At 41.6% G+C, this 15,180-nt stretch overlaps 1 protein-coding gene across 4 annotated transcripts in view; it reads left to right on the top strand.

Annotated features, from left to right (window-relative positions):
- The window catches only part of LOC137346757 (BTB/POZ domain-containing adapter for CUL3-mediated RhoA degradation protein 2), a 31,082-nt gene that overhangs the window by 5,749 nt on the left and 10,153 nt on the right, over positions 1-15,180 (top strand). For 3 of the 4 annotated variants that reach the window (XM_068010545.1, XM_068010544.1, XM_068010542.1), the window contains exons 2-4: positions 9,084-9,205; positions 9,454-9,799; positions 14,237-14,406. In XM_068010545.1, the coding sequence (XP_067866646.1) occupies positions 9,586-9,799; positions 14,237-14,406 (384 nt within the window). In that variant the 5' untranslated portion in view covers positions 9,084-9,205; positions 9,454-9,585. Of the gene's footprint in view, positions 1-9,083; positions 9,219-9,453; positions 9,800-14,236; positions 14,407-15,180 lie in introns of all 4 variants that reach the window. The other variant, XM_068010543.1, reaches the window with a different exon arrangement.

Raw genomic sequence — 15,180 nt, 5'->3', positions numbered from 1 at the left:
TGATAACTACACTAAATTTATCGAAGATATCTGTGAAAAATGTGATACCTGTTAAAAAATACAGGAGGACGTCATCGTGACCCATAGTGAGTCTCCCATTAGCAAAGGACATTAATGAAACCATAGCGATGGACTCGAAGGTATGGGATAAAGACAAAAACATTTTTCTTCTACACTTTATAGACGTAGCGTACAGTCTGTCGACAGTAATTTATAGTAAAGACAAAGTAATAGTGGACAAGATAATGGAAAGGTGGATATGAACGGAACTGGGAGCACTGGCTAGGTTTCTAACTGACAATGGAGGAGAATTTACCAATGGTGATTTCAGGAGTATGTGAAAATATGAATCTTGTAGCAATGCCGTGATTGACTAAATGCTTTGCAAAATTTTCGCCGACCAGCCAAATTGTAAGTTGACTACTGCTCTGGCGTGGGTGGGCAGTACATGCGAAAAACACACTTCAAACAGTTGGGGGCTACAGCCCCTATCAATTAGTTTATGGTAGGAATCACAAATACCTTCTTGTAATGTGTGATCATCTCCCAGCTTTAGAGGGAACTACAGTTCATTTTTTGCGGAACATTTTAATGCCATGCATACAGGGAGAAGAGCATTTATTACGGCGGAGGTTTCAGAAAAAATCAGGAGAGCTTTGAGACATTGGATCAGGCCATCAGAAAAGAATTTTCATACCGGGCATATGGTGTATTACAAAAGAGAAGGGCAGAAAGAATAGAGACACCCAGGAAAAGTTATAGGCACTGATGGCAAAACGGTGATTTTGCAACATGGCAACCAAACTGTTAGAGTATATTCCTCATGGCCTATTGGCACTGATTATACATTGACAGAATCTGAACAAATGGACACTGATGAAGTACCATGTACTTCGCATGCACATACGTCAGACCTTCGTGAGCAACAGATTATGGCAGATAATGGGCTGACTGAGTGGACCAAGTGATAGTGAAGATCCGGATAAGGCCATTTATCCCAAAGGTCAACTACCAAAAGTTGTGACTAGAGTGACATATATGCCAGAAGGGACTAGTGAATGGAGGGAAGCCACCATTATAGGAAGGGCAGGAAAGGCCACAGGGAAATACAAACATTGGCTGAATGTCATCAGGCAAACTCCCCACCTACCAAGACTGAGGAACCCATTATTTCGTTACATGAACATTAAAACTTAAAATTGCAAGCCCCTGACTGGAAAGACATTTTTGTATGGTAACTAGCAGTGTTGGAACAAAAGGGACCCAGTTGTTGCTTCCCCAATACACGGAAGAAGTGGTCAAACCAGTTTTAGTCACATGACTAGCTGAAGTTTTTTTGAATTTGAACTTCCAACAAAGGATTTCAACTGAAACAAAGCCGTGTACTCCTGGAACTGAAGCAAGAAGACCTCTCTCCTGCCTGCTTCCATCTCCCCACAGAACTGAATGTTGTGAAAACGTGAATCTCAGAAAAGTTTCCTACGTGAACAGAGTTTTAAGACTACTGGACCCCAACGAAAAGCAAGACCGTATCTTCAGTCAAGGACTAGAGCGAGCTTGAAAAACAGTAACAAGATATTACCTCAAACTGTTCTACTTTTTTTTTTCTGTTCCTGTCTGCATGTGTATATTGCGTGTGCATGCTAGTGTCGTATATCCATAGTCGTGAACTGTATTAGAGTTTGTTTTAATAAAATTTCATTATCTTTAAACCTGAGAGCGCCTGTGTGAATTGGTTTCTTTGTCTTTATAATTGGAAAGTTGTGAATAAGGATTCACAAAAAGGGAGCTCAAAACAGTGTGTTTAAAATTAAACCCTGTTAGAATAAGACTAGGTAAAGACAGCCAAAGACCCCTAGACACATTTCTCTCCTGGTTGTAACAATGTGCAAGACAAGGGAAAGGATATAAGACCTATAGATTGGCAGAAGGAAGTGATAATGTGGAAGGCCAGAAAACTTAGTCTAAGTTCAGATGATGGGCCTGAAGATGATCATAGTCCAAGGAAAAGGTCATGAACTTGTGAAAGGAAGTCTGGTTGTAGGAGGGACAAGTCAAGTAGTAGTAGTCCAGAAAGGGATAGGAACTCTAGTAGGGGACACGGTTTCACAATAGCAAGGACCAAAGAGCAGGTGAGGGGCACCACAAGGTGTAAGAGCCCTTACGATAGAGAAGCTGTGGTGGCTACTAACAAGTTAGATGGTAAAATGATAAAGGATGCCAAGCAAAAAGAGCTTGACAGTTGGAGAGAGTTTGGCGTATACATAGAGGTACCACAGATAGAGGACAACCTGCATTGTCCCATAGATAGATCTGTACAGAGAAAGTACTTCCTGATAAAGCAAAGGCCAGACATGTAGCTCAGGGATTTGAGGAACAACTAGGCAACCAGGAAATTAAAGTGGACTCCCCATCAGCAGGAAAAGCAAGTTTGAGGATTTTCCTAGCCTTTTTAGTGACACAATCATGGGAATGTAAGTCCATTGCCATCAAAGCAGCATTTTTGCAAAGGGAGAAATTTCAAACGGAAGTATTTTTAAAGCCACCAAAAGAAGCTGGAGATATAGAAGGAAAATAATGGCAGCTAAACAGGTGTGCTTATGGGCTAAATGATGCATTCGGGGTGTGGTATTTTTGAGTTAGGTCCATCCTACGAAAAGCTGATTGCCAGATCCACTTTTAGTTGAATACAATGTTTTATTGGTGCTATGAAGAAAAACTAGTAGGCATCTTCTTGATGCATGTGGACGGTTTTTTTTTGTGGGGAGGATCTGAGGCATTTGAGAAATTTGTGGTAGATAAAGTTTTGGAATTTAAAATTGGAAGTCAGCCTTCCGGAGCTTTAGATCTATAGGGTTGAATATTAGGCAGACTAATTTGGGAGTAACCCCAGTCTTACCTAGAAAATGTTAATAGGGTCTCAATAAATCAGGCCAGATCCTCACAAAAGGGAGACTCTGCAACCAAGGAAGAAGTAGACTAGTTAAGGAGCTTAATCGGGCAGTTGAACTGGTTGTGCACATAAACTAGGCCAGATGCTTGCTGCGATATGTTAGATCAACAAAAGCTATCTTTTTCTGCCACATAAACTTTTTAAATCCACCCATCTGCTTGCGTCTTTGTCAGGCTTCTGATGCGTGGGTGTAATTGAACATTAATTTTTCAAGAGTATATAAGGCAGTCATCAGCATGGTTAAATATATTTGTTTCAACCTTGAGAAACCTTGCTGAGCTGTTGGTCTGACTCACCCATTCATTTAAAAGTACAGAAGGTCATACTCATTATGTTGTATGAGAAGTTCACAAAAAATTAGTTTTCATCTATTTGTCCCTTTTTTTTCCCCCCTCCCCTTAACTCTTGCTGGGATTATTTTTCCACAAGTAGTAAGGAGCCCTCTGCTATCCTTGTACAGACAGCTATTCTTCATGTAAACATACACATTGTCAAACTATTTGACCGTGGAGAGTGTTATTGACGAGCCCAATTCTGTCCTTTTCCCTAAGAGGTCATTCAATAGTAATTAGAACTAGTAATCCTGCTCACTTATTCCAAATGTGCTCTCACCACCTGGAGCACGCCATGAAAAATTAAGGTTGATTTTGCGAACAAGATTTCAATCATTAGAAAGAACAAAAGTCTTGCATTTACATAGCATCTTTCACAACCTCAGGCATCCCAAAGCGCTTTATCGGTAATGAAGTGTAGGCACTGTTGTAATGTAGGAAATGTAGTGGCCAATTTGCACACATCAAGGTCCCACAAACAGCAATAGAAGTGTCCGGAATAAGGGTGGTGAACGTAGAGCATGGATCAGTACTTGGAGCTACGATGTTGTGGCCATTACGGAGACATGGATATCACAGGGGCAGGAATGGATGTTGGATGTTCCGGGGTTTAGATGTTTCAAAAGGAATAGGGAGGGAGGTAAAAGAGGTGGGGGAGTGGCATTGTTGATCAGGGATAGTATCACTGCTGCAGACAGGGAGGTCGTCGAGGAGGGTTTGTCTACTGAGTCATTATGGGTGGAAGTCAGAAACAGGAAAGGAGCAGTCACTTTGTTGGGAGTTTTCTATAGACCCCCCAATAGCAACAGAGACATGGAGGAACAGATTGGGAGGCAGATTTTGGAAAGGTGCAGAAGTAACAGGGTTGTTGTCATGGGTGACTTCAACTTCCCTAATATTGATTGGAACCTCCTCAGTGCAAATAGTTTGGATGGAGCAGTTTATGTCAGGTGTGTCCAGGAAGGTTTCCTGACTCAATATGTAGATAGGCCGACTAGAGGGGAGACTATGTTGGACTTGGTGCTTGGCAACGAACCAGGCCAGGTGGCAGATCTCTCGGTGGGAGAGCATTTCGGTGATGACTATAGTCATGGAGAGGGACAGGAGCAGACGGGATGGGAAAATATTTAATTGGGGGAGGGGGAATTACAATGCTATTAGGCAGGAACTGGGGAGCATAAATTGGGAACAGATGTTCTCGGGGAAATGCACGACGGAAATGTGGAGGTTGTTTAGGGAGCACTTGCTGCGACTGCTGGATAGGTTTGTCCTGATGAGGCAGGGAAGGGATGGTAGGGTGAAGGAACCTTGGATGACAAGAGATGTGGAACAGCTAGTCAAGAGGAAGAAGGAAGCTTACTTAAGGTTGAGGAAGCAAGGATCAGACAGGGCTCTAGAGGGTTACAAGGTAGCCAGGAAGGAACTGAAGAATGGACTTAGGAGAGCTAGAAGGGGACATGAAAAAGTCTTGGCGGGTAGGATTAAGGAAAATCCCAAGGCTTTCTACACTTGTGAGGAACAAGAGGATGGCCAGAGTGCGGGTAGGGCCGATCGGGGATAGTGGAGGGAACTTGTGCCTGGAGTCGGAGGAGGTAGGGGAGGTCCTAAATGAATACTTTGCTTCAGTATTCACTAGTGAGAGGGACCTGGCCATTTGTGAGGACAGCGTGGAACAGGCTGATATGCTAGAACAGGTTGAGGTTAAAATGGAGGATGTGCTGGAAATTTTGAATGATATGAGGACAGATAAGTCCCCGGGGCCAGACGGGATATACCCAAGGATATTACGGGAAGCGAGGGAAGAGATTGCTGCGCCTTTAGCGATGATCTTTGCGTCTTCACTGTCCACTGGAGTAGTACCGGATGATTGGAGGGTGGCAAATGTTGTTCCCTTGTTCAAGAAAGGGAATCAGGATAACCCTGGGAATTATAGACCAGTCAGTCTTACGTCGGTAGTGGGCAAATTATTGGAGAGGATTCTGAGAGACAGGATTTATGATTATTTGGAAAAGCATGGTTTGATTAGAGACAGTCAGCATGGCTTTGTAAGGGGCAGGTCATGCCTCACAAGCCTTATTGAATTCTTTGAAGATGTGACAAAACACATTGATGAAGGAAGAGCAGTGGATGTGGTGTATATGGATTTTAGCAAGGCGTTTGATAAGGTTCCCCATGGTAGGCTCATTCAGAAAGTAAGGAGGCATGGGATTCAGGGAAAGTTGGCTGTCTGGATACAAAATTGGCTGGCCCATAGAAGTCAGAGGGTGGTAGTAGATGGAAAGTATTCAGCATGGAGCTCGGTGACCAGTGGTGTTCCACAAGGATCTGTTCTGGGACCTCTGCTCTTTGTGATTTTTATAAATGACTTGGATGAGGAAGTGGAAGGCTGGGTTAGCAAGTTTGCCGATGACACTAAGGTTGCTGGAGTTGTGGATAGTGTGGAAGGCTGTTATAGGTTGCAACGGGACATTGACAGGATGCAGAGCTGGGCTGAGAAGTGGCAGATGGAGTTCAACCTGGAAAAGTGTGAAGTGATTCATTTTGGAAGGTCGAATTTGAATGCGGAATACAGGCTTAAAGACAGGATTCTTGGTAGTGTGGAGGAACAGAGGGATCTTGGGGTCCATGTCCATACATCGCTCAAAGTTGCCACCCAAGTTGATAGGGTTGTTAAGGCGTAGGGTTTTTAGTTTTTTTAGTTTTAGAGATACAGCACTGAAACAGGCCCTTCGGCCCACCAAGTCTGTGCCGACCATCAACCACCCATTTATGCTAATGCTACACTAATCCCATATTCCTACCGCATCCCCACCTGTCCCTATATTTCCCTACCAACGACCTACACTAGGGGCAATTGCTAATGGCCAATTTACCTATCAACCTGCAAGTCTTTGGCATGTGGGAGGAAACCAGAGCACCCGGAGGAAACCCACGCAGACACAGGGAGAACTTGCAAACTCCACACAGGCAGTACCCGGAATTGAACCCGGGTCGCTGGAGCTGTGAGGCTGCGGTGCTAACCACTGTGCCACTGTGCCGCCCCGTGTGTTGGCTTTCATTAATAGGGGGATTGAGTTTAAGAGCCGCGAGGTTATGATGCAGCTCTTTAAGGCCCTGGTTCGACCACACTTGGAATATTGTGTTCAGTTCTGGTCTCCTCATTATAGGAAGGATGTGGAAGCTTTAGAGAGGGTGCAGGGGAGATTAACCAGGATGCTGCCTGGACTGGAGGGCATGTCCTACGAAGAAAGATTGAGGGAGCTAGGGCTTTTCTCATTGGAGCGAAGAAGGATGAGAGGTGACTTGACAGAGAGGTACAAGATGATGAGGCATAGATAGAGTGGATAGCCAGAGACTTTTTCCCAGGGTGGAAAGGGCTATCACCAGGGGGCATAATTTTAAGGTGATTGGAGGAAGGTTTCAGGAAGATGTCAGAGGTAGGTTCTTCACACAGAGAGTGGTATGCGTGGAATGCGCTGCCAGCGGTGGTAGTAGAGGCAGATACATTAGGGGCATTTAAGCGACTCTTGGATAGGTACATGGATGATAGTAGAATGAAGGGTAGGTAGTTAGTTTGATCTTAGAGTAGGTTAAAGGTTCGGCACAACATCATGGGCCGAAGGGCCTGTACTGTGCTGTACTGTTCTATGTTCTATCTCGGCAAGGTTCCCTCAGCAGCACTTCCCAAACTCACGACCTCTACCGCCTAAAAGAGCAAGGACAGGAGATGGATGGGAGCACCTCTATCTGCAAGTTCCCCTCCAATTCGCACACCGTCCTGACTTGGAGCTTTATCACTATTCCTTCACTGTTGCTGGGTCAAAATCCTGGAACTCTCTCCCTAACAGCGTTGTGGTTATACCTACACCACATGGACTCCAGCAGTTCAAGAAGGCAATTAGGGATGGGCAATATGTGCTGGATTTGCCAGCAAAGCTCACAACTCCAGAACAATTTTTTAAAATAGCAATAACAACCAGATACTCTGTTTTACCAATGTAGGTTGCGATGAATATTGGCCCGGACACCCATAATGCCCTTTGAATAGCACTGTAATCTTTTACGTCCACATGAGGGCATAAGGGGCCTCAGTTTAACATATTCAAAAGACAGTAGTTCCGACAGTACACCACTCCCTTAGTACCGCACTGGAAAGTCAGCACGTCAGCTGACACGGCAAGAGTTTTGCTACTAAGTCATGCCTGACACCTGCTCTGTGCTGTCAAATCTTTTTCCAAATAGGGAAGATTTTAGCCATTGTTTTTGGTTTGCCTTCCTAAACTTTGCTGTCTTACCATTTACTCCAATCCTCTCAAACTGAATTAGACCAGCAAGTTGAATTTGGAATCCACTCCCTTAGCTTTAAAATCTTCCAAACCCCTCCATGACCTTGCCCCATCTTATCTCTGTAATATCCTTCAACCTTGTATCCCTTTTAACATTTTGGTACTCTCTCTCTGTATTTCCTCACCCTTTTGCCCCAAGGCTGCCTTGGCTGTACTCTGGAATTCCTATCATGAATCCTCCTTCCCGTCTACTCCAATTTTAAATGCTTCTCAAAGCCCAATTTTTTTACCAAACTCTTTGCTTTACTTGCACACCATTCATTCCTTTATCACTTTAGTCAGTTCCTTTTGCTCTGTGTTAAGGTGTCAGTATTTCAAATTGGGTTCACTGATATTTGAGGGCAGATTGGGGGGGAGGAATAGTGTCATTGGCATTCTGTATTTTTTTTTATCAATTTGACTGCCTACTGGCATGCCACTCCTACTGCAATATACTAAAAAGACACACTTTTTTGCAATAATATAAGGCTACTTTACAGGTAGCTTGCACTGTTGCAACAGGAGACCCCTGGGAATATTTGCAGGGGCCACAACACACATACATTTGAAGCACACTGATCCTTTTTTGGTTTCTTTTTGTCTGATTACCCACCTGTGACGTGCTTTATGATGTTTGCCTACATCACAGATACTCTAAATGCAAGTTGTTGTTTGATCCCATGACATGGTTTCTGAGTGATCTGCACTTGTAATGCGTGACATAAATATAAATAATGGCACAGTGGCATAGTGGTTATGTTACTGGACTAATAATCTGGACACTAGAAATCCCACCATCGCAACTGGGGAATTTAAATTCAATTAATTAAATCTGGAACTATGATAAAAGCGAATATCAGTAATGGTAATCCATGGAACTACTGGATTGTCGTAAAAACCATCTGGTTCACTAATGTCTGGAAATAAAATATGTCTGGGAAGGAAATACCTGGTCTGGTTTATGTCATTCCAGACCCACAGCAATGTGGTTGACTCTTTTTTATCTTCCCTCTGAAATGGTCGAGCAAGCCATTCACATGTGCCAAACCACTACACTTACTGCGGTTCAAGAAGGCAGCTCACCATCTCCTTCTCGAGGCCAATTAGGGGTGGACAATTAATGCTGTCCTTGCCAGTGACTCCCACATCCCAAGCATGAATTAAAAAAATATATAATCTGCTGTTAGTCATCCAATCATTTAGGAAAGGTCAACCGATCGCCATGGACAAATTGATAATGCCGTGTTTTTAATTGTCACCGGCAATTTTAATTTGAAACTCAATCTTCCTAGCAACCATTTCATAATGACATCATTCAAGTGTAAAATTTGTCATTTTTAAATTGTCAAACTTAATTTCTTTGGGCACTAAATTGCTCCATGCCCTGTGTCTTTATGTTGAAGCAGTTTGTTCTTTTGTAGACTAGCAAAATCATCAATTAGTTATTGAATATGTTTTCATTTTTTTTACAAGTGCAAAATGGTGAACAGAAGTTAAAACTTCAGGCTGAATATTGAAGAATAAAGAAGTCTAGCCTGGGAAATCTGAAAGACCTGACAGTCAGCAGGATTGAAGAAATAGACCAATGTTGTTTGGTAATGGTCACAAGTGAGCCAAGTTACTCACGCCCTCCCTTTGATCATGTTTTATACTATGATTAGAATTGTGGATGTTTCATGAGCACATTCACCAGACTAGGAATTTTCATAATGCTCATGTCTGTGGAAAAGATAAAATGGTAGTTTAGATATCATGTGATGTATTACACTTTCAAATTGGGTACAAAGTGCTGTTTGTTTCGAGTGTCTTTGATGTATAATGAGATGATTTTCCTTGTTCTTAGTGGTGCAGGTATTATGAACATTTGTGAACGTGACCAGACCTTGACTCGTTTTTGTCTGGCTTGCACATACCAACCACGGCGGGACAGCTTAAGCCAACTGTGTGCAGAGTTACCATTTATCTGCAGAGAGACATGTCTGGAGACACCTGTTTAACATCATTGTGCCCACCTTCTGGAGCCAAACCCAAGGCCATCAGCTTTAAAGGAGGAAGCATGGGGAACAAATACATCCGATTAAATGTTGGGGGCTCCCTATACTATACCACTGTTCAGATTTTAACCAGACATGATACTATGCTAAAGGCAATGTTCAGTGGAAGAATGGAAGTGCTCACTGACAAGGAAGGTGAATATAATCTAATTTTACCAGAAGTAACCAAGACAGTTATTTCCGTTTTTGAAGTGCATATCCCAAAGGATGTGACAGCTAGTAGTGTTGCACATTAATGTACTGAAATGTGGGTAAGTGGCAGAATGTGGCTTTTCTCCCCTAGTATTTGCCACTGTTTTCAGTCAGCTGGTTCATAAGAACATAAAAACGTAAGAACTAGGAGCAGGAGTAGGCAATTCAGCCCCTGCTCCGTCATTCAATACGATCATGGCTGATCTCATCTCAGCCTCAACTCCACTTCTCCATAACCCTTTTAACCCATTACTATTTAAAAATCTGTATCTCCTCAAATTTACTCAATGTTCCGGCATCCGCTGCACTTTGGGGTAGTGAATTCCACAGACTCACGACCCTTTGAGAGAAGTAATTTCTCTTCATCTCTGTTTGAAATCTGCTACCCTTATCCTAAAACTATGGCCCTCTCATTCTAGAATGCCCCACCAGCGGAAACATCCTCTCTACGTCTACTTTGTCAATCCCCATAATCATCTTATATACCTCAATTAAATCTCCTCTCATTCTTCTAAACTCTCGAGAGTAATGACCTAAACTGTTTAATCTCTCTTCATAAGACAAACCCCACATCTCTGGAATCAGTCTAGTGATCCTCCTCTGAACTGCCTCCAATGCAGTTGAATCATTTGAAGAGCATTGAGAAATGTGGTGTCTGGGGTGTGATGTGTTGCCAAACTTTAGAAATAATTGATGTAGGAGATGGGTACTGGCAAAGTCAGTTATCACAATATGAATTATGACCACTGCTTTAATTGAGAGTTCAGCATTTGGAGACAGTGGCATAGTGGTAATGTCATTGAACTAGTAATCCAGAGGCCTAGGCTAATATCCTGGAGACATGGGTTGAAATCCCATCCCAAATCTGGAATTGAAAGCTAGTCTCCGTTTCATGGCACCATTACTATCATTGTTGTAAAAACTCACCTAGTTCAATAATGTCCTTTTTAGGGGCGGAACTCTGCCATCCTTACCTGGTCTGACCTACGTGAGATTCTGGACCCACAGTAATGTGGTTGATTCTTAACTGCCCTCTGAAATGGTCTAGCAGGCCACTCAGTTGTCAAGGGCAACTAGGGATGGGCAACAAATGCTGGCCTTGACAGTGACGCACTCATCCCATGGAGGAATTTTTAAAAATGCTATCACCAAAGTTGCAGGGATCTTAATTTAATTATAAAAGAACAAATTTGTGTGGTGTAACCTGCAATTATTTTTAATTATTGAAATGTAATATTGATTTATTTTTAGAACTGTCCACATATGGACGTGGTAAAAATCATGCATTAAGTTGGATCCCAGTAAACACAGGACAGCAAGATAAATGCTGTGAATTTTATATGCCTGTTTTAATAATCACAGGTATTTGCTGGTTGCATTTTTAAATTAGTACCATGCAGCTTTAATGGGATAATTTACCCTGGGATTGTTTAATTCTGAAAAATTATGCTTTGGTAATAAACTGTAGAGCATTGCAGGCAAGAAGATCGTTACAAAGCTTAGTAGTTATATTATTGCTATTTAAACCTACTGACCTATAGGTTCTACAAGCCGACCAGTTAGTGCTGCACACTCCTGTTATTTGCAGTCTTTGTAAATTTGCATTATGACATACAAGTATTAAATGATACAAATTTTACAGTCTGCCTTGCACACAGGATTAGAATTGCTGGTCAGAGTATGGGAACAAAATAAGGCTGTTTTTGTTAAATTGAGAAATCTAGGTCAACAGCCAAGGCCCAAAGTATAGAACACCACCAAGGTTGGAGAGAAGATAAAGTAAATAGTATTTAGCTGATGCCAGGCTTGGATGTTAAAAGCTTGGAGATTCTTGGAGGAAGGGAAAACTGGGAGCAAGATTTTAAAAACTTCCAGTTTTGAGGTCCTGGGAAAGACTAGAGTACGCAGCCATTTTCTCCATCCAGTTTTGGGACCTAATCTGACCATTTTTCCTAGAAGAAAATTAGATATGAACTGGCAGCCAGTCCAGTGTTTTGAAATTATTTTTTAAATGATGCCATGCTGGATCAGTCAAGTGATACAGCAGGTTTATTTATCTTCAGATTTGTATCTGTTAGCAAATTATTGACTCTTGAGCATATAAAAAGTTATTAATCTCTTCAGTTTAACTGTTGGTTTCTTTGGATTATACTCCTGTTGTCTAATGTTCCACAAAGCCCCTTTCTCAGTCTACATTATCAATTCTTTCATTTTAAAAACTCAGATCTCACATCCCATCTTCTTTAATGCCTGCAATTCATAACTTTGCTAGCTGGTTAACACTGTAATCATTGGTTTCATGGCGCTATGGTAGCTCTTACTTTTAAAATATATTTTAATAATTAAGGTTTCTAAGATTCAATACCACAAGAAGCTATCCTAATAATTGTCCAGATTTCACAGTGTAGTCACCTTGGTGGAAGCACCTGTTCCTGCCCATCACTTTCAATTCAATGGTCTGGTCAGAAAAGGACGCTACAGATATTGAAGGGGCAGTGGGTTTGTTGATGGTAGATCACTAACCTGCAGTTTTAAGCTATATCTAATGAAATGACAGTGGATTTTTTTTGATGTAGCAATGAATTGATAGAGCAGGGTGATCCAAAAGGTATAATCTACTTGAAATTTCATATATAGTATTCAATAAAGTTTCATATGGAATGCTTGCAGGGATTAAATTTATAGAATTTCTGATAAATTGGGTGACTAGATTGAAAACAAAGTCATAAGTGGAAGAGCTGTCTGGAGGGAGGAGGAACGACACAGACAGTGAATAATGGAGTTCCAGAAGGATCAATTCTCGGTTGTCTTATGATTCACATATCAGCAAACAATATAAAGGAGGGCAATATAAAGCTCGAGGAACAGCATCTCATCTACCGATTAGGCACACTACAGCCTGCCGGTCTGAACATTGAGTTCAATAATTTCAGAGCATGACAGCCCCCCACTTTACTTTCATTTTTAGTCATTTTTAGTTATTTTTTCTTCCTTTTTTTTTTTTTGGCATTCCTTTTTACATTTTTTACAATCTTTTTTTGTATTTATTTCAGTTCATCTTAGTTTGTTCAGTTTGCTCACCCACTGTTTTTTTCAGGTTGTTTTTCTTCAGGTTTGCACTTGCTGATGTTCAATATTCAGTATATTCACACCTAATCTGTACTAATGCTTTGTCTTTCAACACACCATTAACATATTGTTTGCCTTTGCTCCGTGACCTTTTGGTCAGCTATGTGGCCTGGTCCAATCTGCACCTTCTCCTTTGTTATCTCTTGCCCAACCCCCACCTCACTTGTTTATAATCTGTGACTTTTCTAATATTTGTCAGTTCCGAAGAAGGGTCACTGATCCGAAACGTTAACTCTGCTTCTCTTTCCACAGATGCTGCCAGACCTGCTGAGTGAATCCAGCATTTCTTGTTTTTGTTTCAGATTTCCAGCATCCGCAGTATTTTGCTTTTATATTAATATAAAGGAGGGCACTTCTTCTTTGGGTGTTAGGTTTGATCAGATGAGGAGTGTGAGGGTAATAGTCCAAGTGAACCAATTAGGAAGGACAGATGGACTTTAATGTGAATAAATGTATTAGTTTGCACATTGGCATGGAAAATCTATGTGATAAGGTGCCCTCTGGCATAAGTGGAAAAGAATTTGGTTGCGATGATTAATGTCACTGAAAAACCAGTCAGTGTGATCCTGTAAAGTCGGCTAAATTTGTGTTGACTTGCATCTCGTGGACGCTCAATGGCCACTGTATATTCAAATACCACAGCATTTTGCACACAGCATAATGCCACAAGCAGCAATGAGATGAATAGTTAATTTTTTGTTGGTTGAGAGAAGAATATTGGCTATGGTATTGGAGAAATATTTTCTCCTCTTTGAATAGTTCTAGGTGATCTTTTGATGGCCATCAAAACCATTTGTGGCCTCCGTTCAGTGGCAGATCCCAAGGGTGGTACCTTCAGTATTGGGAGCACTTGCTCCGTGTGGCACCGAAGTGTCAGCCAAAATTATGTCCTGAAGCTCTGGAGTCGGGATGTGTCTTGACACTAAAGATGAATAATGAAGAATGGTGTTTGTAAGCTTAGATATGCTGAGGGTTTGTTCAGATTATAGTTGAGGGATAGGGAGAAACTTTCCTCCTGAAATTAAAATAGGATTAATAGTGTGTGACCAAGCAGATTCTACATGCATGGATTCGATGGGCCAAATGGCCTTTTTACCCACAATATCCTGTGTTCAATTAAGTAATTTAGGGGGTACGATGCTGAGGGTCCTTGTTTTTACCTTTTGTACAGAACTAGCATCTGGTTGTAGAGTATCCTTGCCTTAAATTATACCCCTCTACTGTGGAAATATATGGTATTTTTCCAAACAGGTTGGATTCTTATTGATCGTTGTGGGAAACATTTTGGCACTGTTTTGAACTACCTGCGGGATGACTCGATTATCCTTCCAAAGAGTAGGCGGGAAACAAAGGAACTATTGGCAGAGGCTAAATATTACCTCATTCAGGGCCTGGTGGATGTCTGTCAGGCTGCTTTGCAGGTAACTTACAGCAGGTGCTATCTTTCTGTTTAACACAATGAAACCGTTTTTCTTTCTAAATGTAACAATAGCGTGTGTTATTTTGGTTGTGGAAGAAAGGTGTAAAATGTGGTTTAAAAAATTGCTCTTAGTAGGCACAAAACCTTCACCAATATACCCTCCAGTGTCAGCACAAGCACCAAATCCCAGAAAAGTCATCTCAATAGGCGTGAGGCAAAACTGCTCCTAACTCTGCCAGAATAATAGATCATACACTCAAAATCATGAGGGAATGTCCACTACATCAGTGGGAATTTTTCTGTTCCACACACCCGCCATCCTAACACCTCCTTGAATAAGATCACTAATTTAGCGATGGGAAGTGAGTTAAAAGTGGCTACAGTTGGTTCACTTAGGATCTCTAGAGCTGATAAATGAATGGAGGCTTTTGCACCATTACTCTAGGTTTCATTCGCCCCCAGGTCCACAAGCAAAAACCAGAATGTTAACTCATTGTAATATCTAGTTGCCTTGTTATAGGATTTTTTTAAAAATTGGTGTTTATTTTTTGCTGTTCAGGGAACACTGAACAAACTAGATTCTACCTATTTTGTATTTAACCCATTTTTAAAATTGAGGAGTTTTATTGCAGGGGTTAAAATCCATAGTGCAGGACACAACCAAGGTTAGAAAAAGTAACCGAAAAGGGGAGGCAAGACAGCAAGCAGTGATTAGATGACAGCATGCTTGGGTTTTACAAGCTTGTAGATTGTAGCAGAAAGTGAATACTGATGA

This window comes from Heterodontus francisci, chromosome 30 (assembly GCF_036365525.1).
Source record: "Heterodontus francisci isolate sHetFra1 chromosome 30, sHetFra1.hap1, whole genome shotgun sequence".
Classification (NCBI taxonomy): domain Eukaryota; kingdom Metazoa; phylum Chordata; class Chondrichthyes; order Heterodontiformes; family Heterodontidae; genus Heterodontus; species Heterodontus francisci.
This window is presented reverse-complemented; position numbering and strand designations above follow the sequence as displayed.